This window comes from Engystomops pustulosus, chromosome 3 (assembly GCF_040894005.1).
Source record: "Engystomops pustulosus chromosome 3, aEngPut4.maternal, whole genome shotgun sequence".
Lineage (NCBI taxonomy): Eukaryota > Metazoa > Chordata > Amphibia > Anura > Leptodactylidae > Engystomops > Engystomops pustulosus.
Window position 1 is genome coordinate 53,095,267 of NC_092413.1, and position 27,309 is coordinate 53,122,575.

General features: G+C 41.3%; 3 protein-coding genes across 5 annotated transcripts in view; 2 read left to right on the top strand and 1 right to left on the bottom strand.

Annotated features, from left to right (window-relative positions):
* The window catches only part of LOC140121357 (interferon-induced, double-stranded RNA-activated protein kinase-like), a 31,502-nt gene extending 24,420 nt beyond the window's left edge, over positions 1-7,082 (top strand). For both annotated transcript variants that reach the window (XM_072140815.1, XM_072140817.1), the window contains exons 21-22: positions 209-271; positions 2,798-7,082. In XM_072140815.1, the coding sequence (XP_071996916.1) occupies positions 209-271; positions 2,798-2,908 (174 nt within the window). In that variant the 3' untranslated portion in view covers positions 2,909-7,082. The remainder of the gene's footprint in view (positions 1-208; positions 272-2,797) is intronic.
* A 5,011-nt stretch (positions 7,083-12,093) lies between these two features.
* CEBPZOS (CEBPZ opposite strand) lies at positions 12,094-20,777 on the bottom strand. The gene is made up of 5 exons (XM_072140820.1): positions 20,491-20,777; positions 16,971-17,070; positions 15,536-15,580; positions 13,974-14,055; positions 12,094-12,764 (listed from the first exon to the last, which is right to left on the bottom strand). Coding segments are annotated over exons 1-5 (231 nt in total). The 5' UTR covers positions 20,494-20,777; the 3' UTR covers positions 12,094-12,763.
* HEATR5B (HEAT repeat containing 5B) overlaps positions 20,772-27,309 on the top strand; it is a 32,799-nt gene continuing 26,261 nt past the window's right edge. The window contains exons 1-4 of one of the 2 annotated variants that reach the window (XM_072140818.1): positions 20,772-20,884; positions 22,789-22,943; positions 25,334-25,545; positions 26,555-26,663. In XM_072140818.1, the coding sequence (XP_071996919.1) occupies positions 22,818-22,943; positions 25,334-25,545; positions 26,555-26,663 (447 nt within the window). In that variant the 5' untranslated portion in view covers positions 20,772-20,884; positions 22,789-22,817. The other variant, XM_072140819.1, reaches the window with a different exon arrangement.

Sequence of the window (27,309 nt, forward strand, 5' to 3'; positions counted from 1 at the left end):
CACTTTAGCACAGTATTCAGGGTTCAAGAAGAATGAAACATCACACAATGGCAAATCTTGAAACCCTGCCCTAAGCCCCAGCCCTGAGCATGTCTACCATACAAGATCCATGTAAAACAACTCATTTTATAGTTGGTAAAATTCATAGGTTTTTTTTATACAGATCTAGCAACATGTTAATAAAAAATATTTTTTTTTTGTTGTTAAGGAATGGGAGAAACTGAGAAATGCTGAATTGCCACCGAAATTTGTGCAGCAGTTTCCTTCAGAGGTAAAGTGTGAACAGGGACAATATATTTTCTTTATTTATTCTCCGATTTACCTGGACAAATGTGTGTCCACAGTATACCATAACGGGCAAACTTGATCTCTCTAAAATTGATGAATAGCTTTTTCAAGCTTCCACCACCAGGGAGAACTTGGTGCAAGACTTCTACATCTTATTTTCAGTTCAACATAATAAGCTTCATTTAGGGATAAAATTCTAGTCATCTGATTTTGATGACCTATCATTCTCCTGGAATAGCCACTGTAATGCATCTAAAGTTAAAGAGGACCTGTCACCCTAAAAGACGCATTAGGGGGTGCTTACTGGCTCCTAGCGCTACACCAGATGTAGCATTGTTAAACTGCTAGCTATATGGGAACCCTCTGATAAAGCTAGCAAACACTGCACTGCCATACCCACGGAACACCAGACCAAGCTCACAGTGCTCTGGTGTATTCATGAAGAGGCTCTGCTTCTTTACCAGACCCCCGTTCCACGCCGTAGGCCGGAGGTGACTGCCAGGCTTCATGACAGCCTCCTCGGACTGCCCCCTCATGAATACGCCACTCTGAGCTATGTCCGGTGTTCCGTGGGTAAGGCAGTGAGGTAGGGTGGGTTCCAATAAAGCTAGCATTTTAACGCTGCTACATCTGGGTTAGCGCTAGGGTGACAGGTCCTCTTTAAACACCTCTTTAGTGATCTTATGGAAAAAGATTTTTTAAGAACACCTATAAAGTTATATTTTATTAACCCACCAGTATGTTCTGGTGTTCTTAAACACTGAGAAAAAAATTTCAGCCTTTGCTTTTTTTTTATAGACTGCAGAATCCATAGGGGCTTTTCTGACTCTCCCCCCAGTTATCACACCCCATGCCAGGAGGGGGCCATTCGCCTCAATGGCAACCCCGGGGAATGATGAATGACCTCACAACTGCCAGTAGTTAGTGCCTGCTGGGGCCTGCCAGGAGCTAATGTCATCCTATGCATGTGCATAGGCTGACTGGTACAATACACTATGATACAATACAGAGTATAAGTATGACCAAGCAATCAGATGATAACTTGTTGGACAATTAAAAAAAAAAGGAAAAAAAAATGTCCCCAACATGCCTCATATATTATAAAACTCCCAAACAACATTAAAAAGTTAATATTTACAACAAAAACTCCACTTATAAGGTATTGGCTTGCCCGAAACAACCCATAAAATAAAATACAGATTTTACTGAACACGTATGTTGAACATCATAAAAAAAAACTAAATAAAAAAACACACCATATATTATGTTTTTCGGTTTCCAACCAAACAAAAAATGCGATACAATGTCATTAAAAAGTCATTTACCCCATCATATGGATAAAAAGTACAATTACTTAGCACAATCAACAAAAAAGTAAAAAGTTACGCCTTAAAAGACGGCAAAAACAAGTGAAATTTCTGTCCAAATGAGTTTTTATTCTGCAAAACGACTTAACATAAAAAGCAATAAATAAAATATTGCCAGGAGTTTCCACTTTTCTGGTACCCCAGGAACTTTTCAAACTGTCATGGTACCTGAAAACAAAGTCATCAAAATCTGCACTACAATTCTTCCCTTCCGGACCCTGTTATGGGCCCTTGAAGTGTTTTGCATACACATGTGATGTATCACAAATACATTTTACAGTTAAATATATATTTTATTGTCAAACTTACAAATTACAAATAGAACCTCCATTTTGTTTTCATTTATATGAGAATTTTAAAGGGTTAACAAACTTACAAATGCTGTTTTAACTACTTTGAGGGATACAGTTTTAAAATGGAAAGGTTTGTGGGAAGTTTCTAATACCTAGAACTTTTTAAACCACTACAAAAATGAATAGACCTCTAAAATAATTGAATCTGAAATTTCCTTCAAATTTTTGAAAATCACAGTTCAAATTGTAAGCCTCCAAACATCCTAATAAAAAAAATGTTAATGTTAGTAACCAGTTTGGGCAGGTAGACTAGCTGAATGTTGAGCATAACAATTTCAAATGAGAAAATAAATTTTCACAGATTTCCATTTTTTCCCCCCGATAAATAAGTGCAAAACATTTCAACCAAAATGAACCACTAACATGAAGTACAACATGTCAAGAAAAAAACAATCTAAAATATCGCCTTGCTAAATTAAAGCGTTCTAAAGTTAGAATGCATACGGAAACGTTAGGGTACTACTAAGAAATTCTGGATTGCTGTCAATTTGGGAATTGGAAAGCTATTTCGGGGTTAACATGTTGCACCTAACCTTGTAATTGCGGTATTGCATTTTTTAAATTTCCATGCTGATTTATATCTGTCAAAATTCTTGATGACAAAACAAGAACCATTAAGTATTGGGTACTTGGGTTTGGGCCTGTAACAATAATCTTGTGGTATGGATGAGGTAAATTAGAAATGTGAAGATGTATATGAAATGTATGACTGCTTGTGTGTTTTAGTGTGATATAAATTATGAGAGATCATTACTTTTAATGTTTTCCTCATATTTTACCTCTGATAAGGAATCCATAATCAAGAAAATGTTGTCAAATAATCCTAAGAAAAGACCTACGGCCTTGTACCTGAAGGATTATTTTGGAGAAAAGTCTATTTACCATTCCAAAACTCGCTGATAGATCTTCATTGAGATGTAAAGCTATAGGTCATGACAAATCTGTTACCACTGACCAATGCTATGTAAGCATTCATGAAGAAAGATTTTTGTTACCCTTAACTTACTATATAAATTTATAATGGAGATCAAAATTAGAGAACAATGTATGATCGCTAAATATTTTTACAGAAACAATGGGGCACATTTACTAAGGGCCGTGCACCAGTTTTCTGTTGGACTTTGCACATTCTTTCTAGTGCAAACTGCTTGCACAGATATTTAAGAAATGTCCAAAACACATTTGTGTCGCACACAACCTTTTTGTGGCGCAGCTGCACTAGTCTTCATGCGGCACAATAGGGCATATTTACTTACCCGGCCCATTCGCGATCCAGCGGCGCGTTCTCTGCGGTGGATTTGGGTCCGGCCGGGATTCATTAAGGCAGTTCCTCTGACGTCCACCAGGTGTCGCTGCTGCGCTGAAGAGCATCGGAACGCACTCAAGTTCACCGGCCTATTCCTAGTGAAGGTAAGTGCAAGCTCCGCGACACATTTTTTTTTTTTAAATGCGGCGGTTTTTCTGAATCCGTCGGGTTTTCATTCGCCCACGCCCCCCGATTTCCATCGTGTGCATGCCGGCACCGATGCGCCAAAATCCGATCGCGTGCGCCAAAATCCCGGGGCAATACAGGGGAAATCGGCGCAAATCGGAAATATTCGGGTAACGTGTCGGGAAACCGCGAATCGGGCCCTTAGTAAATGACCCCCAATGTGTTGCACACCCTATGTTAAAGGGTCACCAAAAATAAAGTAGTGCACTCTGTCAAAGCAGTGCAGGGAGCTCCAGATTCATGAAGAATGGGCACCAGAAATCCTGAATCTGGCGCCTTCTGCACTATACACAGGCAAACTGCATGTAGTACACTCTGCAATGTTCTAGTAAAATGTGCCCCAATGTATTAATTTAATCTAATATGTTCAACCTTTGAAGAATTTTTTGTAAGATTATCCTTTTCTCTCTTGCATTTGTCAAGAGACTGGGAAGTGCCAACTTCTCTTGCTATGGCTAATAGGATCACTCCTTTGGCCCTTTGGTTTCAGATACGTGGGAACGGCTCACCATTTTTGGAAAGTCAAACTGAAAACTAATGCCAGTTTAATATGGTTTGTAATTTGGCACCTGGTGCTACTTTCCTAAATTAACACCAATAACTTGCAGGTATCTGAAAGTGTTCCCTAAATTTGATCAGTGTTCTTTACAATTATCTCATTTAGATTTTTATTCTGTGATTTAAATTATATACAATTTTATAAAAGTGTATGAAATGTATAAATTTTGATCTCCAGTGTGTGTATATATACAGGTGGTCCCCTACTTACAGACGACCCCTAGTTAAATACGGACCCCTCTGCCCACTGTGACCTCCGGTGAAGCTTTAACATAGCCCCAGACTGCAATAATCAGCTGTGTCTGTAATGAAGTTTTATTGATAATCCTTGGTCCAATTACAGCAAAAATTTTCAAAACTACATTTGTCACTGGGGCAAATTTTTTTTTGATAAAATATACAGTTTCGACTTACATACAAATTCAACTTAAGAACAACCCTATGGAACCTATCTCGTATGGGACTGCCTGTATATCTCAAGATATTACAGTAGTGTTCATTCATGGATGAAATGTCCTTCTTGCAATGTCCTTTATGTGTCATCTGTATTATGTGCTTATGAATTTTTACATTTTAACCTCTGGTATAGCATTACAAAACTTAGTATAGATTTTGTATAGAAACTATGGGGGAGATTTATAAGGGCTTGTAGTCATGAGTAAAAGTTCACAAGCTGTATCACAATTTTATGTAAGGCAGGGCCTGGTGTAGAACTGTACTGCTGTGCAGCTGCCCTGCTGGTGCCTCCTGATGTATCCGGCCTTGTCGGAGGGGCGGGGACTAAATCATGCGCCTATGTATAAAAAATGTCCTCTTATGACTGTTTGAGGTGTATGATAATTCTGCAAATCATTTCTAAGGGTACATAGGATTTATTTGTTTTTTTGTCCACCTCCATTAGATCTTTAAAGAGAACCTGGAATGCAAATTAACCGACCCAAAATAAATACTTCATTAAATACTATGATTTAAAAGCATTGCCCTTATCCCTAAATGGTTCTTTTCCATGACTGTAATGTTTATAAATTATCACCTTATGTGAGTCCAATTGGGGGGTTGGAGTTAATTGGGTCCAGTATATGCAGTGTTCACTGCACTGCCCTGCCTTCTTCCTGAATGACAGGTCTCACTGCATGGACATGTTGCTTTGTAGAACATTGAGAGAGAGCTCTGTTACTTCATTGGACACTTCATGTCATGTAACCAGGGTGATGTCATCTAGGGTCCTGATACATTTGCGATGTCTACCCCATGTATGTATCTGATCACATGAAATCACAGCAGCCTCCATGGAGGACGGGAAGGAGTCAAAATTCATGGAGGCATGCTGTGATCATGCCATGATACTGCCATGTGATTTGATACATACATGGGGTAGATGTTGCAAACGTGACTTTGTAAAGGACCTTAGATGACATCATCCTGGTCACATGACAAGCTGAGAAGAGGGATGGGACATGGAGAGGTCGGCTGAGCATGACACCCCCTCCTTCCCCCTCTGATGCCAGGAAAAATAGTGTACGTTAGTTAATCTGGCTCTGTGGGAACCTGTCTCGCTGTATTTGTGAAAACGTGGTGACAGGTTCCCTTTAAGTTCAGCAAGTGTATTAATGAAAATGCTTGGATGGTACCAACTTCAGCGTTGTATATACTTTCCTTATATCCTGTTTTAAGGTTTTCAGCAGTTCCCAGACATTCATGTCACCTAGCATCCGAGTGAGGAGGTGTTTGTGCATGTGTACTACTGTTCTGTTTCATCACTGTGCTCTGAGTGTGATGTTGAATGGAGTAACAGCACAATGCATCATGTAAACTCCTCTGCACTGCAGTTTCTAGGAATAGGGGAGCTTGGGACAATGGATCTAGTGATAGTCCCAGCAGTGGGGCCTCAGCAATTAAAACATTATTACAGCTGTGGTTCTATATTAGGGCCAATATTGTAGGGGCTTGTCTACAATCAGAACTTACCCCCTACACTCCATGATTATAGGACAAGCCCTTTTTGATAGGAATACAAATTCATAGTATGCCCTTCTTGTCTGTAATACAGGCAATATGTATGAAAAGGAGGGGTTGAGAAAGCACTGATGCAAGTTTCAAAGGATAGTTCCTTTGTCATAGGATTTGAGGACTATGGATACGCTTTATCCATACTTCTCCTGTATTCATCGTACTTGAAATATGGTGCTTATTTTTTAGTTTGAGTAGCTAGCAGCCAGGTAACTTCATGTCCATTTGTGAATAAGTAGTAACTCTATTGCTACATTTTCATGGCGCAGATATGTGTGTGAACCTTAAGTCACTGATTGTGTGTTGTCCGGATTACATGTGCCAATCACATTGCAGAGGATAGGACTCCCAACATCATAGTTATATATGTTACATGGAGTCCTTGCTTCTCAGCAAAATAGCAGTGCCAAACTGAATACAGGGAGTACATCGTATAACCGTATACACAAGTCCAGTTCTCATCAGCGTATTCGGTCAGTGAAATCTAGCCAACACATGGTTCAGGATACACAGATCAACCACATTCGTATATATCTGGCATAAAACTTTTTCTGATCTCTCTGGCTGGAATCTGATACTATCCCTGGCTGTAAGGACTATTGCCCATCAGTGCAGTGAAAATTGCTCTGTGCTCTGAAGGGATCTTACATCCCAAACCTCTGATCACAGGAATGAACTGACCTGATTTATGGTAATTGCTGTGATTAGTGGTTCGGGAGATCCCTTCAGTACAAGGAGCAATTTTCACTTAAAAGTAGATTGGTTTATGACACTTCAGTAAAATCAAGACAAGTTTATTGGAACTTCATAAAAGCATTACCGTACATTGGTAATAGGAAAAAATGCAGAGTGGAAAACCTCTTAGTCATGGCATAATACATGGAAAACCTACTATGATATTTAAAGGAAATCTACCACCAGGATGAAGGTTTATAAATTAAGCACACTGACATACCGGTGTGCGCCCTCTGGCAGGATCCGCTCTTTTAGCTTCTAATGCCCAAGTTTTTACAAAAAAAGGGTTTTAAAATGATTCAAATGAGCCTGAGGGGCTCCAAGCTCCATAGGTGTTAATGGACACTGGAGCCCCTCAGGCTTATTTACATATTTTTAAAGCCTTTTTTCTTAAAAACAAGGGCATAGGAAGCTTAGAGAAGAGAAGATCTTGCCAGAGAAGTGACCCACCAGTATGTCCGTGTGCTTGGTGTACAATCTTTGATACTGGTGATAGATTTAGTTTAAAAGAAAGACCCACCAATGTAGCCATTATTGTTACATGATAGTTGAATTTCTCACTATCCAGGTAGAGTTACACCCAACATAGATCACACATTATATTTAACATCAATTTGAATTACAAAAAGGAGAAAGAACATTACGTACCATGTTGGTTTCCGAACACAATGGGGCAGATTTGTCAAGCTGTGTGAAAGTCAGACTATTTCTGTGATTGGTTGCCATGGGCAACTAGAAATAGTCTGACTTTCAGACAGCTTGATAAATCTGCCCCAATATATGTAACAAATAAATGTTCCACGAGCATCTCGTAATTCTGCACTTTGTCTCATTTATTACATATATCGTGCCAACATATTATGTAATATTATTTCTTTGTTTTTGTATTCCAAATATTGAACAGAATAAAGAAATGGATTAAAAATGTGATAAATATATGAACTAGATTGGGTATAACTGTAACTGGATAGTGTTGTGTCTTTCTTTTAAAGAATGCTTATACTGTAATGCTTTTATGAAGATCCAATAAATATGTCTTGATTTTACTGGAGTTCCGTGAAGCAATGGGAGTTACCTGTCTGCTCGTCCGCAGCACATTACGTTGCACCGGGACTCTTGATTGACGAGCTGTTGTTGGATTTTGACTCCACCGATGGTAGAAGATGATTGTTCTGCTGGTAACATGCAAAGAAGTTCTGTTTTTCTTTTTCAATACATATGGTAGCGATTTTCACTGACTGCACTCACTTATGGGCGAAAGTCTTTAGAGCCAGAGATACTATCAGATTCCATTCTGAGAGATCAGAAAAAGTTTTAGGCCAGAGACACATGGATGTGGTTGAACTGTGAATCCCTAACCATGTGCTGGTTAGGTTTTAATGACCTACCCTTGATAGGTCGGTGCACATTAAATACCCTTATAATAGAGGGTAGCCCCTTCTTTTTAGGATCAGGCGCTTTATACTTGTGTATATAGCACCTCAAGTGTACATGTAGAGTAGAGTTACTTATGCAGTGATTCTGACCAATCGCATAATGTCACCATTTGGAATCACCTCAATAAGTGATAATGTATTCAGAATACAGGTGACCTCTGGCTGATATGTATGTGAATTAATATTGCATCTCACTCATCACCTGTTATTCCCATTTTGATGCTGTCTAGGTCCTTTGTTGGGTTCTGCTTCCTGGTCCCTCCTGACACACAGGAAACACTGCACAGCCAATCAGTGGCTAAGGGGCCTTTCCTGTGTGTCAAGAGGGACCAGGAAGCAGAGACCAGTGTAGGACCTAAACAGCATCAGAGCTGACATTGGCACAGGGCTTTTAGCAGAGATGCAAGAGGTGACATTATATACAGCTAATCCATATGTAAAACTTGGTTGGAATTTGAGGCAAATGGCTACAAAAAGGTTGAAAACTTTTATTTTTGCTATCTGTAGTCTGCACTCATGATTTTGGCTAACACATATTGAAGTCTAAATGTTACACGAAGGACAAATCTGTACATCTTACCATTTAGATCCATATTTCACCTGTTTCATTGCATTGGAACATGTAACATCTACTGATTTGTGTTGAGTGTAAAATTCTGGTGTGTGTGAAGTCACCTTTAGCTCGCTTGCACACGAACATGCTCTGTTTGTGGAAATTGGACCATGTGCTGGACAAATCCCACAGACCGAACACAGTGCAGTGGACAGGAGTCCTTGCATCATACATAAATATGGTGCAAGGATTCCCTGTTCATCAGCTGAACAGCAGCGACCGAGCTGCAGTTTGGGCAGCCTTTACTCCTTGCATCATATTGCTTCCATTGCACTGTTCTTGGTCAGTGGGATCTGACCAGCACACAGGCCAGTTTCACAGGGCCTAACATGTTCCTGTGCTGGTGGCCTTATTTGTTGTCAGGGGGAGGAATTTAATGAAAGCTACTCAAGTTGTTTGTGACATGAATGTAAAATGGGTCACTGCTCAATTTTTTGCTATGAAAACCTTGAGGGTCTTTAGATTCTATTGAATGCTTAAAGAGATTATTTTAACTATTTAAGTTATCCTACAGTATAGGGGATAACAAGCTGATCATGAGGGTTCACCTGCTGTGACTCCCCAGCAATCCAGATAAAAGGGCCCTGTTCTCACTAATGCTCGGTCTGGCAGGGCAAGCATGTTTCATGACGTTCCATTCATTGTCAATGGGAATGCCAGAGACAGACAAGTGATGTGCACGGCTATTTCTGACACTATCATCAGGGGTGTACCAAGCCTGTCTGCTGCCTGAGGCGAGCCATAGAGAGACGACCCCCCCCCGCCCATATATGTTATATATCAGGGAGTGTCGGGACCAGATCCATCAAATGCATACAGCGTGCCGCCATGAAGTATAAAATGCATACAACGTGCCGCCATGTAGTATAAACTGCATACAGCGTGCCGCCATGTAGTATAAAATGCACACAGCGTGCCGCCATGAAGTATAAAATGCATACAGCGTGCCGCCATGTAGTATAAAATGCATACAGAATACTATAGGTCTCCAATATATATATACACATCACATATACACATACACAGATAAACTTACTTTCTTTTATTCTCAAGGAAGGTTCTGCCTTGTCCTACATTTGGGGGGGGGGGGGGGGAGCGGAGGGGAACGGGGCGGCCCGGAGCGGACAGGTGGGGCTGCACTTTGGGCAGGGGGATGTGGCTGGTAAAAGGATGTGCCGGCTGGCGGGATAGAGGATGTGCCAGCCGGCATGCAAGGGGATGTGGCAGCCTGGGCTGCAGGTCGGGCGGCAGGGCGGGTGTTCCGGCGGATGCACAACGCCGTCCCCTCGTCCAGCAGGTGGCGCACCGCCTGAGGCGAAAGTCTCAACTCACCTCATGGCAGGTGCGACCCTGACTGCTATGCAATTGAATGGAGCGGCAGGATGCTTGACCTGCAGTTCTATCAATCATTGAGAACATGACAGCTTTTCTCCAGATTGCTGAGTTCCTATTCTATGTTTTGTGAGCATCCAACCGCTGACAATATCACCAGTCAGCACGTTATATGGGATGACTTTAAATAGTTGGCACTTTTCTTTTTGTTTGTTATTGAAGAACAATAATACAAACTACAGGTACAACTGATCAATTTGTATAGGGCCTTTTGAATGGAGTCCATATTTGACCTTGTAAAACTGCAGACCGTGTTCCGTTTTAGTCCTGGAGATCTGTGTAACCATACCCTTGTGTTGGTTGTTGGTAGCATCAGCAATGATTAATACATTTATATTCTAGGATTGTAGCTGGATTTGAAACCCTGGTGTTTGTCCAGTATTCAAACAGAAGCTGCTACAGCAGTGACTCAGAGTAGAAGACCTCTCTGAATCCAGCTATCAATGCCTTTTTTCACTGTTGTTCTGCTATGAATAACACACATAAATGATCTACAGGACTGCACCTAACAATATCTGTATTTTTTTATGGTCAAAACACCTGAAAGATTCCTTTTCAATGTACAGAATGCTACTGTTATGCGACAATTGTTTTGGGGCGTAAAATATAATGTAGGTCTATACTGTACCCATCTGTACATTAGAGTCAAGAGGAGAATCACACAGACTCACTATTCCATGTGTATCAGTAAAGAAGTTTCTTTTCTGCTATAAAGGAAGAGAGTAGTTAGTGGGATCAGACCAACATACGAGTACAGGTCAGTTTCCATGGGATAAACACTTTGGTCTGTAGCCGGCCAAACTTTATAGAACCACTAATTTAATTGTAAGGAATATAGAATCATTGGTTAAATTGTTATTACTCTAAGAATGCTGATTTCTCATAGATTTTCTCTTAGTTATATCATGCCAACAATGCACAGTAACCTTTAGTACAATTCAGATGCAATATAACAAACAGCTGATAAATTTTATCTCAAATTAAATGACAATAAAAGCTGTATGTAGAACCAAAAGTGTCTGTCATGTGTGTAGAAGGGCAATGATAATAGTATAAACTCTACTTCTGCATTTGTCTTATGAATTATGCCGTTTGAGCTCACTGTGATTTCCAATGTACCTTCATTATTTCCGTCCATTAAGTGTCCAAGAAATTCCTTTTTAATTAGTATGTTAATGTGACCTTAGCCCCATGTACACTGCTGCTCCTGTCCAAAACAATTCCTTCTACTTCCAGTACTTTTCACAAGTCAAATCTCCTTATCTGATGGAGAGGATAGTAATCCAGACAGGTACACCAGTCTTATTACCGTACAAATTAAAATAATGAACAAAATAGGTGTTTTGGAAGCAACAGCATATTTCTCTACAACATGCGGTCAGTAAATTATACTGATGGGAAAGACTAGCTGTGGACCTACCCTTATCCTGAGGAAGATGTTGGCCTTTGGACAGCAAGCTTTACACACCATTTTATAATTTGTGACTTAATGGGGGCAAGAGGAACGGCTTCTGATGCTTATATCTTGACCTGAATATTCTAAATATACAAAGGGAGGGGAGCACAAAAGAGATCCAATTTGTTTTTAAATGCAACAGGAAATCCCTACCTTTTTATGGTTCTTCAATGTGGAACTTCTGACAATTAACAGTAATCAGTAATTTATGACTCATAATGAGGGTTGTGCCAAGTTTTAAACTTAAATCCTATGCAAAAAATAGGCAATACGTGTCTAATCTTTTGGAACCTCCTCTAATCATACATAATCATAACTTTCTTCATGGCACTGCCAAACATTTCTACCTACTATTGCAGATTATATAAACCTACAGATTAAAGTATTTAAAAAAAACATGTGCTCGACTCCCCCCAGAGGAAGCAGATTGCGAAACAAGTGTCGGGGCTGGCTGGTGTGGTGTCCTAGTTAGTGGTATGTCTTATCCCATTGTTTTTCTATGTTTGAATTCTTGTGTAATTAATATTTGACAACTATACTCTGAGTGATTAGGTATGTCCTGTTAGAATATATTTTGTACTATATTTATACTTTGGGCTAATTGAGAATATGGATTATAACACACACCATTTTCATCTTGTTGGCTCTCTTTGCCAATGGCTACATTTTAATCATGTTTGGTGAATTAAATAAAGATTTGAAGTTAAATTATGTTTTTCGGTGCAATTTTTTCTTATTTACAAATTTTTGGTTATCATATTTCACATATTTTGTAAACGGGCAAACTAGTTATAGTGTTTAAAAAAATCTGCATAATAAAAACACAAGTGGTTTTTTTAAAAAAAAACAAAAAAACATGTAATTAACAAAAGTTGCACCAAGTAGTCATACAATAACTATTCTCAAATTCTTGGTGCAGGAAAAAACAAAAATCACAACCAGTAGATTCTCATATTTGTAATGGCAACAGTTTAGTACATTGTGATGGAACACCATCGTTAATCTTTGATATGTAGTTTAAGGTCTGTGCAGGATAATGTATCAGCCTTTGTGGTGAGCCACATCTGGAAGGGAAAAGAAAAAAAAAATGTATTAAGAACGCAAATAGTGAAAGACCAGAAACCTAATTACTAAAAATAGAATAAAAATGTAACAGAAAATGTATAAATAGCCCCAATAAGAGGTTTCCCCACAAACAAGGCTACTAGTATCAAAATATATTCATGGTTTTTTTTTTTCAACTCTTTATTTTCATTTTTCACACAAACATCAGCCCAAGGGGAGTTATAAAACAAAGCATCCAGATTATTCACATCAAGGCAGTGTTTATACATTGGACATACAATAACAAAATGTAAAATAAAAAAAGATTGCATGGGAAACATGTAAGGAAAAATAAATAAATCCTGTCTAGTCATGAATGCATATGATTGCAAGCGGGACTCAGTAGGGGAATCAAGGATATTATAAATGTTGGAGAATGGCCACTGGCACATAACCCGAAAGTAGTATTGCGTAGGGCTGCTTCGTGTCCTGAAGGGCGAGTATAAAAGGTCTAATTTGTTGGTAAAAAAAAAAAAAAAAAATCCTCCCGTGTTCAAGTTCAATTGTAATCTCTTATCCACAAATAGGGGTCCAACTGTTAGGATCCCAAACAGATCCCCCGTCTTGACAATTAAAGGAGGATAGGATCGCATGCGCCCTGCTGCGCCATTCAATTCTATTTGAGCGTCCGAAATTGCAAAGCACCGCAGGTATCTCAGTCAGTCTCATAGGCAGTGAATGGGAGTGCCAGAGATAGCCGTGTGCTTTGCTTGGGAATTTCCGTAACTTCCCTACCAGTTGATGGAGTGTCAGGTGGCACGCGGAGAGAGCTTTGAGCTGTGGGGATACCAGAATTTGGACTCCCATTTGTGGATAGGGAATAACATTCAAATCTCAGTTTACATAAGCTGTGAAGGGATGGTAATTGTGCCACCAACAACCTGGATTACAATATATAGGTGAAGAATTCTGGTGTCTTTTTCACATCTATATACTGTGTAAATAAGTGTGAGACCATTACTTTTTCTGCTCCCATTTCACATACATGCAAGGTGAAATGGATGCATGTTTACCACAAACTCCAAAAACACTCATAGGGTAAATGCATTTATATTGAAGTTGGCCCAGAGGAAGTTTGATTGCAAGATACAAATATTGGAAATACAAAACAGATATCCATCTACACAAGTCTGTATGTAGATAATATACAAAAACTACATAAAACTTACCAGTTCTTTTTCATCTCCCAGGTGAGTGCATCTCGCTCACGAATTCCCTGTATGCCAGCCCATTCATTGGATTTATAGTAAACTTAAAGCAAATCAGAAACATGAACAATTCCTGTTAATACTGCTACACAGTATGACGGCAAGCTTTCACAATGGGGTAAATGTATTAATCCTGTCAAAGATTGCAAAGCTTGACTAGAGAACATAAGGATGCAACATATTATAATGGTGGATAATGATTAATCTGGTGCATCTTTAGTAGGTTAACATCAACTTTTAGTTCTACCAATATTGCAGGAAAACATTAGCAGAACTGTTTTTGCATAGGTTACATATTATTTTTTTGTACACCGGATTTTTATTTAAGGTGTACTCCAATCTCAGACATTGAACTCCGTCCTTCTCTATTAACATCTGTGGGAGCCCTATAAAGGGTAGAGCTCTTCACTTCAGTTCTTCATTTTTTTAAAGAGAAATTTGGCATAGAAATGAAACATCTCTCTGCTTACATCAGCCACAGGGTAGAGGTTAGGGAACTTGAAATGTCTTCAATTCCTAATTTAACCTATTAACTTATAAGCTGAGCATTTCTATACAGTATGGGTGTCAACACCCCCATGCCATTGATGACCACTGGAGAAAAACTGAAGAAGTATGAAGAAGCACAAAAAGCAATCTGTATGCATCCATAAGCAAAATGGGTTTAGTGAGAAATTACTGATGTTAAAAAAAAAAAAAAAAGCCAATCTGTATCCACCTAAGGCCTTATGCACACAAACATAAGCTGGGGCCCTCTCACCCCTTCCCTCTCCATAGGGAGCTGTGCAGCCGCACCATATTTCTGGCAACAGATAGAGAGAGCATGCTTAGGATTGGCGTATGCACAACAAGAGGCAAGAGAAGTTGCTGATTAGGATAATAATAATCTTTACATAGCCCCATCTAATTCCATATAGCTTTACAGATTCTGGGGAACATATACAGATAAAATAAGACATTACAGAGTAATAACAGTCATATGAAACAATTGGAATTAGGGCCCTGCTCACAAGAGCTTATAGTCTTTGAGTACGAGGGGGTGACACAAGAGGTATAAGTGCTTGTATAATGGTCCTGCCATTTTTATAAGGTAATGGAATAAGAATACTTTAATAAATAAAAATGCTGCTGCTTGAACCAGTCATTAGCCACCATCTTATATACAGAGTCCAAAGTCAGTGGGACTGCAGATAACAGACAGGGAGAGTCCCCAGAATTGGTTAATAGAGTTAAAGTTGCATGCAGTTAGCGAGTGTAAATTGGGATGTTCAAGCACCATCATTCAGTATGTTTCGCCCGGGTGCACATACTTGTACAAGGCCGCCGAAAATTTTTTATTTTAGACTTGGGATTAAATAATCCCTGGTCTGACATCAACATCATTCGAGTTAAATCACAGTTAGTCACAGCAAAAGCGTCTGAATATTTATGACCATGCGACATCTCAGTCGCCTCTTGTGGCCCAGTGGTCAGGGACCAAGGACTTTTATAACATAAAAACTAAGCACCAGAATAAATGTTACCTTCTAAAACGGAGGGGAATCTTCTGTTCATTGTATGCCGGAAGTCTGACAGAAAGTAAGCACCAAAGGAAGTAGAAATTAAACCATATTACTGTTATTACGGTTTCTGTTATTTAGAATGTATACAGTATAAATGCATATTTGTTATTAAAAGGGGTAGAATTGTAAAATGGTATTTTCTTTTGGGGCTGTTTGAAAAATTATGTTGAATCAGTTTTATTAAAGGACACCTGTCATCAGGTCTGTGTCACTAGTCCTGTCACCACTACCTGTTGGAGCAGCTCACAAGGATCCCATCCCAGCCTTTATCTAGTTATTTCATACATTATTCATTGTAAAATCATCTATTCTTTATTATGTAAATGAGGCTGGTCACATGGTCAGAGGCAGTGATGTCACCCGTTAGCCCTCCCCTCTCCTCCCCCTGCTCATGTCTGTGTGTAATGTATAGTAAAGCATGGCTAGTGTGTGTGCTGCATCTGCTGACATGCTGCATCCTCCTAATATACAGGTGAGAGACACAGACATCAGCTACACATGAATCTGACATGTTCTGCTGTAACATGGCTGCAGCCTGGAGCTGCTGTATCTCTCCTATACACACACAGGCTGCAGGGGGCGTGGCCACCAGCACCAGGAAGCACATCATTATACAGCCTCACATCATTATACAGGCTGTCAGTCAAGCACTGGGGGTGTGGCTGTGCCTCCCACTCATGAATCGAGTGGACAGCTTGAATATGCTAATGCTTCATTGGACATTTCACAGGTCATTTGCATACAGCTTTAGGACCTCATTGCTTAGGTTTACAGGCATGTAGAGGGACAATGAATGGATAGAGGCAATGCTCTCTAATGGCAGTTTATGAAAATATATTTAGTTTAGGGGGGTTATTTTGCATGACGGGTTCTCTTTAAGAGAAAAAAAAAATAATCAAGGGCTAACACATATCCCTAATATAGCTTGAATATTGAAAACAGAATGAAATGGCATGGCACGCAGGACTGCCAACAGAGGAATGTATATCCAGAGTAACTAGCAAGGTAAGTTTGATAAAGTAATTTGTAGAATTTGTTTTTCTTGCAGTGTAGGCATTGTAAGTTTATACTATGTTATTTACTAAAAAAAAACATACAATCTTTAGAGATTACGGTTTAAACAATTTTTATTAAAAAAACAATTATAGCATACTTTATGCTTACCCAGTACTCCATTCACTTTTACAAGACTGCAGGAGAATGCGGTCTCAAAAGTGAATGAAATACTGGGATAACATGCGAGTGCCTTATCCAAATGTCCAAATGGAACGGTCAGGGGAAACATGAGTTACCCTATTCTTGAGATCACTGGGGACCCCAATGGTCAGACCCTATGTGCATATGTGAAGTAAAAGAACTAATTCTGTAAATTTTACATAGCTTAGATGAACCTGACCTTGGCTTGAATCCATTCTGTAGTATAGCAAGTATGCACCGAAAACACCAGCAAGTTCCAAAGCCAACACACCCTTCAGAAGCTTGCTGTTCAGTTTCACCTGTTAAAAGAGTGCAGAGAGTGAATACTAGTATGACGTGCAGTGACAATATCAGCTCTTAATACGAAAACTAGCTTAATGGTAGAGCAGAGAAAACACTGAGACTGAATTCACGGGCACACTGTACTGAAATCTTACACACTTGTTCCATCTTTTCCACAAGTAATAGCAATGTTCACTTGCTATCAGTGAAAAGTGGCAGGAGCTTGCACCACCATTTGATTGGAGCAGCAGGTTGGACACGCGCACTGCTCTGCATTCATTTAGACTTGTGACAATGGCACGAAAAATCAACCTGCTGCTCCATTCAAATACTAGTGCAAGGAACCCAGTTCTCATGATCCCCATCAATCTGCCATCTACCACCTATACAGTATCATAAAGTAACTTGATTTTAAATGCGTACGCAATTAGAAAATGCTGAAAAATACTAGTATACTCGCTAAAAAGTTGACCTTAAAACTTGAATTTGAACTGACGAATATAAATAGACCTCTCTTTAGACTCGAAAGTCATGAATATCATATAGAATGGCTACTTGCACTTCTGTGCAGTTCTCAGGCCAATCCCTGGTCCATTTTTGTTTCCTCCTGTATGTCAGCATTGTGTAATCTGTTGCCTAACTTTCTCAACAGAAACCATCCGTATGTCACTTGGATCTTTTTTCCTTCTGTGGATCCGAAAAAATAAACCGCAAACAAAGTCATGTGGGTATCATCCATAATTTTCATGTCCTTGTAGACTTCTAGGTATAGGACCTGCTATGAGTTTTCTACAGCAGCAGGAGATGAGGGCACTGGGGTGAGATAGCGAGGGCAGTAAGAAGCAGGAGATGAGGGCACTGGGGGTGAGATACATAGGGTAGTAAGCAGCAGATGAGGGCAGTAAGCAGCAGCAGGAGATGAGGGCACTGGGGTGAGATGCTGAGGGCAGTAAGCAGCAGGAGAGGAGGGCACTGGGGTGAGATACATAGGGTAGTAAGCAGGAGATGAGGGCACTGGGGTGAGATACATAGGGTAGTAATCAGCAGGAGATTAGGGCACTGGGGTGAGATACATAGGGTAGTAATCAGCAGGAGATGAGGGCACTGGGGTGAGATACATAGGGTAGTAAGCAGTAGACGAGGGCAGTAAGCATCAGCAGGAGATGAGGGCACTGGGGTGAGATGCTGAGGGCAGTAAGCAGCAGGAGAGGAGGGCACTGGGGTGAGATACACAGGGTAGTAAGCAGTAGATGAGGGCACTGGGGGTGAGATACTGAGGGCAGAAAGCAGCAGGAGAGGAGGGCACTGGGGTGAGATACATAGGGTAGTAAGCAACAGGAGAGGAGGGCACTGGGGTGAGATACATAGGGTAGTAAGCAACAGGAGATGAGGGCACTGGGGTGAGATACATAGGGTAGTAAGCAGCAGGAGAGGAGGGCACTGGGGTGAGATACATAGGGTAGTAAGCAGCAGGAGAGGAGGGCACTGGGGTGAGATAGACAGGATAGTAAGCAGTAGACGAGGGCAGTAAGCAGCAGCAGGAGATGAGGGCACTGGGGGTGAGATACTGTGGGCAGAAAGCAGGAGATGAGGGCACTGGGGTGAGATGCTGAGGGCAGTAAGCAGCAGGAGATGAGGGCACTGGGGTGACATACACAGGGTAGTAAGCAGTAGATGAGGGCAGTAAGCAGCAGGAGATGAGGGCACTGGGGTGAGATACATAGGGTAGTAAGCAGTAGACGAGGGTAGTAAGCAGCAGCAGGAGATGAGGGCACTCGGGTGGGATACATAGGGTAGTAAGCAGTAGGTGAGATGCTGAGGGCAGTAAGCAGCAGGAGATGTGGGCACTGGAGGTGAGATACTGAGGGCAGAAAGCAGCAGGTGATGAGGGCACTGGGGTGAGATACATAGGGTAGTAAGCAGGAGATGAGGGCACTGGGGTGAGATGCTGAGGGCAGTAAGCAGCAGGAGAGGAGGGCACTGGGGTGAGATACATAGGGTAGTAAGCAGTACACGAGGGCAGTAAGCAGCAGCAGGAGATGAGGGCACTGGGGGTGAGATACTGAGGGCAGAAAGCAGCAGGAGATGAGGGCACTGGGGTGAGATGCTGAGGGCAGTAAGCAGCAGGAGAGGAAGGCACTGGGGTGAGATGCTGGGGGCAGTAAGCAGCAGGAGATGAGGGCACTGGAGTGAGATACATAGGGTAGTAAGCAGGAGATGTGGGCACTGGGGGTGAGATACTGAGGGTAGAAAGCAGCAGGAGATGTGGGCACTGGGGGTGAGATACTGAGGGCAGAAAGCAGCAGGTGATGAGGGCACTGGGGTGAGATACATAGGGTAGTAAGCAGGAGATGAGGGCACTGGGGTGAGATACATAGGGTAGTAAGCAGTAGACGAGGGCAGTAAGCAGCAGCAGGAGATGAGGGCACTGGGGGTGAGATGCTGAGGGCAGTAAGCAGCAGGAGAGGAGGGCACGGGGGTGAGATACTGAGGGCAGAAAGCAGCAGGAGATGAGGGCACTGGGGTGTGATACATAGGGTAGTAAGCAGTACATGAGGTCAGTAAGAAGCAGGAGATGAGGGCACTGGGGGTGAGATACATAGGGTAGTAAGCAGTAGACGAGGGCAGTAAGCAGCAGCAGGAGAAGAGGGCACTGGGGTGAAATACTGAGGGCAGGAAGCAGCAGGAGATGTGGGCACTGGGGGTGAGATACTGAGGGCAGAAACCAGCAGGAGATTAGGGCACTGGGGTGAGATACATAGGGTAGTAATCAGCAGGAGATTAGGGCACTGGGGTGAGATACATAGGGTAGTAATCAGCAGGAGATGAGGGCACTGGGGTGAGATACATAGGGTAGTAAGCAGTAGACGAGGGCAGTAAGCATCAGCAGGAGATGAGGGCACTGGGGGTGAGATACTGAGGGCAGAAAGCAGCAGGAGATGAGGGCACTGGGGTGAGATACATAGGGTAGTAAGCAGTAGATGAGGGCAGTAAGCAGCAGGAGAAGAGGGCACTGGGGTAAGATGCTGAGGGCAGTAAGCAGCAGGAGATGAGGGCACTGGGGTAAGATGCTGAGGGCAGTAAGCAGCAGGAGATGAGGGCACTGGGGTAAGATGCTGAGGGCAGTAAGCAGCAGGAGATGAGGGCACTGGGGTAAGATGCTGAGGGCAGTAAGTAGCAGTAGATGAGGGCACTGGGGTAAGATGCTGAGGGCAGTAAGTAGCAGGAGATGAGGGCACTGGGGTAAGATGATGAGGGCAGTAAGTAGCAGGGATTGAGGGCACTGGGGTAAGATGCTGAGGGCAGTAAGCAGCAGGAGATGAGAGCACTGGTTATAAGATAAAGATTAACATAAGTCACACAGAGCAGGACTGAGCGGCCATAGTCGGATCCTAGACAGACTGTCAGGCTCGTAGCTTCCAGGCTCTCGCACTCACCATTGTTTATCAGTTAATCCACTTCAAGGTTCTCCTGGGTCACAACTTTATGCACTCTCCTGCAAACACCATTACAGGTACTGGCAATGCAATTGCTTTCCAGAACATTCAAATAAACCACTATTAATAACACATGCAGATGATAGCTCCTGATGTCCTCAGCCCGTCACAATCGTGACAGTCACAACTCTTAGTTTTCAGCTAGAAAACCTCTAGTCAGGGGTTTTGCCCCTAGTCAAGATGGCTGCTCTGAACGCTCCTATGAGTTGGTGGATGCGTGTCGCGTTCTACCGACGTCATCGTGTACCTGGAGAAGCTACTTCCGGGAGGTGGGGCCTGTGTGTGACAGCAGAAGTGTAGCAAAGGCTGTGGGGGATTCCAGCAGATCTCCAAGGTATCGATGAAACGAGTGTACGGGAGGGGGCACTGGCATAAGGGTCACTGTCTGCAGGGTACATAGATATACGTGGTGAGCGTGCACAGGAGGGGGCACTGACTACAGGGTACATAGATATACGTGAATCTAAGTACCTGCTATGTAAATTACTGGAGTATAGATGAAAATGTTGCAATCTATACGATCTGTATCTTCCAATTTGAATCGACTAGTATCTAGATCTTTGTCTTATCTACATTACGCTATATTTTATCAGTATATTTATATCATATAGCTGTATATAAGGTATAATATTTATCATATATCAGTCATCAAATCTAATATCTGTATTTTATATTGTCAGTCAGATACCATAGTTATATTGCCATGTCCTGTTGCTTTTTCTATTTGTAGGGATTGGTTCTGGTTGTAATGAGACTAGCAAATGAATCAGACTCCATAGATGTAGGGAATAATATATGGAAATAAGATAATTACTATGTGATGACAATTTCTGTAAAGTAAATTTTACTGTTATATGAGTGAGTAGAGAGTATAACAACTAGCACCTCTGTGTACAGGCAGTCCCCGGGTTACGTACAAGATAGGTTTGTTCTTAATTTGTATGGCAGTCGGATCTGTCTATTTTATAATTTAACCCCAGCCAAATTTTATGGGGTTTCTGTGACAATTGGATGTTAGAAATGTTGGTTTGTCAGAAGAACCAGGATTAACAATAAAACTTCATTAGACACCTGTGATAACTGTTATAGCTGTTTATTGGAGCTTAAAGGGGTATTCTCGTCTGGGCATTAACATTCAGTTTGATTAATCAGCCATTAATAAACATTTCTTCAATTAGATGTTATTAAAAAATATGTTCCTAGGTGAAGATAATTTTCCATAAATGTAGTCATGTTGTCCCTTAGAAACGAGATGGCTTCCTCGTATATTGCCACCTCTGCTGGAGGGATTGCACAAATAAACAAAAGGTTATTGTATATAAAATGTCCTGGAGTAACTAAATGTCGCACATCCACCCTGTGGTAATGATTGCTGAATCCTGGTGGCCCGGCAGGACCCTATAGCACAAGTCTGGCCACTGCTGCCAGAGTGTGACGTGGTCGTATCCGAGGAAGCCATCTCGTTTCTAAGGGACAACATGACTACATTTATGAGAAATTATCTTCACACAGGAACATTTTTTTTAATAACATCCAATTGAAGAAATGTTTATGTATGGCAGATTAATGAAACTGAATGTGAATGCTGAGACGAGAATACCCCTTTAAGGCAAAAGTACAGTAAATTACCAACATCTAGGAGTTGTCTGTAAGGCTGCATTCACACTGCCGTTGCTCGCCGTACCGTACCGTAGCGGGCAACGTGCGCCCATTGCCGTCTATGGGGGACGTATATCGGCCGTATATATGTCCCCCATACGGTCGTGTGAATGTAGCCTTAGTTGGGTGTTCTTAAGTCGGGGACTGCTATAATAATAATAATAATAATAATAATAAAAAATAAAACGGCACTGTTTCTCTGCAGGATAAAAAATGTTGCAAAATTGGAATTTTGTGCTTTGATATTTTGGGCAGCATTTTCTGTGTAGCTGGACTGTATTCTTTTGTGGCTTACTTTCTGTCTCTTTTTTTGTTCTTGATCAGTGAGAGAGCCCTGTTTTCCAGCAGTTGGAAAACATGACTGCTTCTACCGAAAACACTGCCACACCTTGTCCATGGCTTGTGCCGGTATTGCAGCCCAGATGTATAGAAATGAATTGAGCTTTGTTACAATACCACACCTCACCCATAGTTAGATTTGTAGCTTTATGTGGAAGATGGAAGCCACGGAATGTTTTTGATTGACTGTACTTGCCCGTGGACAAGAGGCCTAAGTCTATGACTAATTTCTCCTTACAGGGGTTCTCGGCACACTTTACCCTACAAACATGGAGCTCGCTCACAGTTTGTTACTGAAAGAAGACGCTCTGGCTCAAGTTACAGAGGCTAAAAAATCTGTCTTCATCTTTGAATGGCTACGATTCCTGGACAAAGTGCTCATAGCTGCTAACAAGGTAAATATGTCACCCAGAAATAGATGGTTACTGTTCTGTATTCAGTGTGCACATTCCCAGCAGTAATTTATGGGCATGAGGAGTATGGAAAAAACACAACATAGTGATGTAAGATTCTCTCCTGGTGATGTGATATTACCTCTGTGCATAAATGCACTATATTTTATTGCTATAATCTGTAAATAGATGCAATACTTTGGAGATTGTGTGCAAGTGTCATTGGGGGTCATTGTACCTCAATGTTGTTTATTGGGAACAATATATAGGGCGTTGTAATTCTGTGTGTAATTCATACTATTTTCTGTAATGATACCTTCAGACCGCGTTCACACGATGCGTTGTGTCACGTTTTATTTTGCGTTTTTTAATACATTCCAAAGGCTTGTATCGTGATCACATGCTGAGGTTACATTGCGGTTTAGCAAATGCAGTGGAAATGCAATGTAACCTCAGCAATTGATCAAGGGTGAAGCCTTTGGAATGCGTCAAAACGCAGCAAAATAACCGTGACGCGTTGTCTGAACACGCCCTCAGTGATTAATTAGTAGGCTCAAGGTTCATCCATGCAGCAAGCCAGTGAGCCGACTGGAACTACGTGGCACATGGCTTTTCTAGCCTAAATATTGTTGGGTTCTGCCTAGATCAGGCTTACCATCTGTGATCCAACACTGCCACTGTAATAGGAAGTCTGTTAGCTTCTTTCTGCCAGTTAGGGGGCATTCACACATGACATTAATGTATGTGCTTTGAAACGCATTACAAGAACTGAGAAGAGGAGATTTGTCTGATTACACAGCTGTTAACATTGCATTCTGTAAATACAATATTAATGCATGTGTTAACTAACACATGTTAACATTGTATTAGCACACGCGTTTTTATAAACTCAACATTAACAACAGTGTAATGTATGCGTTGAAGCCCCGTGTGAACACACCCTCAAGTTAGTTGCCAGGTGCTGGAATAAAAAAACTTCTGCAGTGAATTACTCGGGGTGCAGTCACATGTCACATCTAACGAATGCATTTAAAAACGCATTGCAACAGCTGAAGAGATTTGTATAAATAAACAGCCGATAACACTTCCGTTTACAAAACGCAAATGTTAAAACTCCTGTTAACGCATGTAACATTATGTTAACAAATGCTTGTGTTGACATGATGTTAACACATGTGTAAACAATTGTTTAGTAAGGCAAATCTCTTTTCAGCTGTTGCAATGCATTTTTAAACGCATGTGTTTAAACGCGACGTGTAACTGCACCCTCAGTCTCCCCTCATTAGACCCTGTTTGGTATCTGCCACTTAGGACGCTGTCCCACGTTGCGTTTGCAAACACAGACGCAGACAAAACCGCGCCCACCGGGGCGGTCCGATCGCATCTGCGTTTCTATGGTTTCAGGTACGAGCCGCCGGTGTTTTGCGTTAAATTAATGCAAAACACCGGTCGCGATCGGACCGTAGACCACCCCGGTGGGCGCCGTTTTGTCTCCGTCTGCGCTTGCAAACGCAACGTGGGACAGCGCCCTTAATCTTAAATGAAAGCTCCTGCACTGTCCAAAGTCAGATTTCCCTGCACAGATATTGCTTGCTTGTGGTATGGCATCTTGTCTTTGTGTATTTGCAGTACTTCTATCATTTGTTTTTTGTTACCTTCTGGATCAAACGTACCTTGAGAATGCTGTAGCTACACTGATGCAGGAGCATATCTTGTTTATCCCCTGAACTGAATGGTTTTGCTGAAAAAAAAAAAAAGTTATAAAATTCAGGACCTTGGGGAAAGCTGGGTGCCCTGGCTGCCGTACATAAACAGATTTCTTCCGCATACAGAGGAGCTTCCTGAACTGCCCAAAATCACTCAGTTCAGAGATTAAACAAGATTTGTTTCTGTATCAGTGTAGCTACAGCATTCTCAAGGTATGTTTAGTTCATAATGCATAAAGGCAAATGGTACATTTCCTTTAATTTCTGTGGGCAATGGCATCAGTGACTGACTGTGGGACATTGGACATCTTTGGATCCTCCGGACAACACCAAGTGGACAGCACTGGTCATGGAGGACAAACTAAGCACCTGCCGTGCTTGTGACTGAGCTGTCACAAACTCTTTTGATTGTGACATCAAATTTGTCTGTGATTTGACCACTGTCTGGGTATTTTGTTACTGCTATTTTGGTGCAGTACCTAGTGCTGGAAAAAGTTTTGTAGTCAAAAAAAGAGCCGTGCAAAAGCTGAAATAATTAAATTGAGATATCAAACCAATACACACATTGTTAATAGAAATTTCTACAAATGTCTATTCTGTTAGAAGAATTGACTTTAGAACTGTAAATACTGTAGGGTAGTGATATTGCTCATAGCATATTCTTTATAATGTATACTTTTATCATAGGCCGATATCAAGGAAAACCAGAAAAAACTTGTGGAGCAGTTGACTGGGCTCATAAGTAGTTCCCCTGGACCACCTACACGCAAACTACTAGCCAAGAATCTTGCCACCCTGTACAGTATTGGAGACACCTACACTGTATTCCAGACACTCGACAAGTGCAATGAAATGATCAAGAGCAAAGATGACACTGCGGCCTATCTTCCAACCAAGCTGTAAGTTCTCCTCCTCTCATATGTTGTTAGAATCTGTAAATAGTCAGTGTTGCTTTGTTTTCTTCAAGAGACCTGTCCTAATGTCACTTATTTAAATATAACAATAAAAATCTGGATAAATTCACTAAATGTCACACATTAACTCATCTTCATAAAGCACATCATGTTTCTAATGAAAGACTTTTTACCAGTGGCTGTTACTCAGATGGTCCTCCCAATCCCAACCTAATCTCTGCTCTCATAATATGGCGAATCCTGGTTATGCACTCCACAATGTAGGAGGTGCTCTGCAAGGGTTAATACCTTATATAAAACTCAAAGTAGACCCAGGCACTGTTGTTAAATCAATGAAACCATTTTATTGTGGCAGTGTACAAACAAATCGTGTGACGTTTTGTCTCAACACCACGAGCCATTGTCAAACACGCTGGTCGCTGCAGAAGAAGGAGATGGATGGCGGGTCTCGGTGCTTGTCTTAACATACAACTATGTTGGTATCTCTGCTCCCATAATGTGTCCAGTTTCTTGAAGTAACTGAAATATAATTCATGGCCTCCTTTCTTCTAAAATCAATGAATAGCATTATGCTAATGAGCCTGAAGGGCTCTGGGGGCATTACCAGAGCTTCTCAGTGCTTTGGCTTCACAAGCTGTTACAATGTGCAGAGCGGGTCTCCCTGCGAGAGAGGAGTGGGTTGGACGAGACATCTCCTGCTCATTGTAACATGGAGGGGCTCAGGGAAATGCCGCAGTAGCCTTTTGGGCTCATTAGCATAATTTTACAATTTTATTTTAGAATGAAAGAACATAGTTAACAAATGTAAGAAGATTACCAAATATGAGAGTAAGTGCCCCTGGTTTATCCATTCTTTAGTTTGATGGTAGATTTCCTCTAAGCCCTCAAAGTTGCATGATTATGCGGTAGTCATTTTCTATCATGTATATTTGGGTGTAGTATGAGCAGTACAATATTTCTGTTGTTGGATAGTAATGTTTTATGTCTCCTTTAGGGCTGCTGTTGCCTGTGTGGGAGCATTTTATGAAAAGATGGGAAGGATGTTGGGAAGTTCCTTCCATGAAACTGTGAACAATTTGCTTAAGTCATTGAAAAGTGCAGAGGTAAATTTTAAGTATTCCTTTGCAGGGCCAAAACTCTTACTCTATTTTATCAGGACGTAAGTCTGAGTCCTTCATAAATATCCCATACTTAGTAGTAATATGTTTTTGGCAGTCATAGAAATTTTTTTAAGGAATTATCAATTTTTTTTTTTCAATTTTTCTGGGAAAATTCAGGAAACTAGTTTTAAAATTCTCACTGAGTGGTATAGGCCAGTTACATCATATGTTCCCCTCTGCTTCATCCCCATCTGTTGGAGATGACAGTCTCCCTTGGGTTCTATGCTCCATGTTTGGGACTGCAAGGTGGTTGCCTCTATTTGGACTGCTATCTGGGATCTCTATAGAGAGATTTTCGGAGCCGTTGCAGACTTGTCTCCAGCCGTTGCATTATTATCCATGTTTCTGGGTCGTCTCAGAGACCTCAAGAAAGGTCAGCTTAGACACTTCCAAGTGGCTATGAGGCTGGTGATCCCCAGGCTCTGGAAATCTATGTCTCCACCTCCAAAGTTAATATAGGTTGAGGAGGTTGACTTCTTCCGTTACATGGAGGAACTCCGGTCCTTAGACAGCAATTTGTTGGGTACATACCAAAACACTTGGTGCAAATGGATTATATTTAGGGTCCCTTTTCTTCTCCGACTGGCTC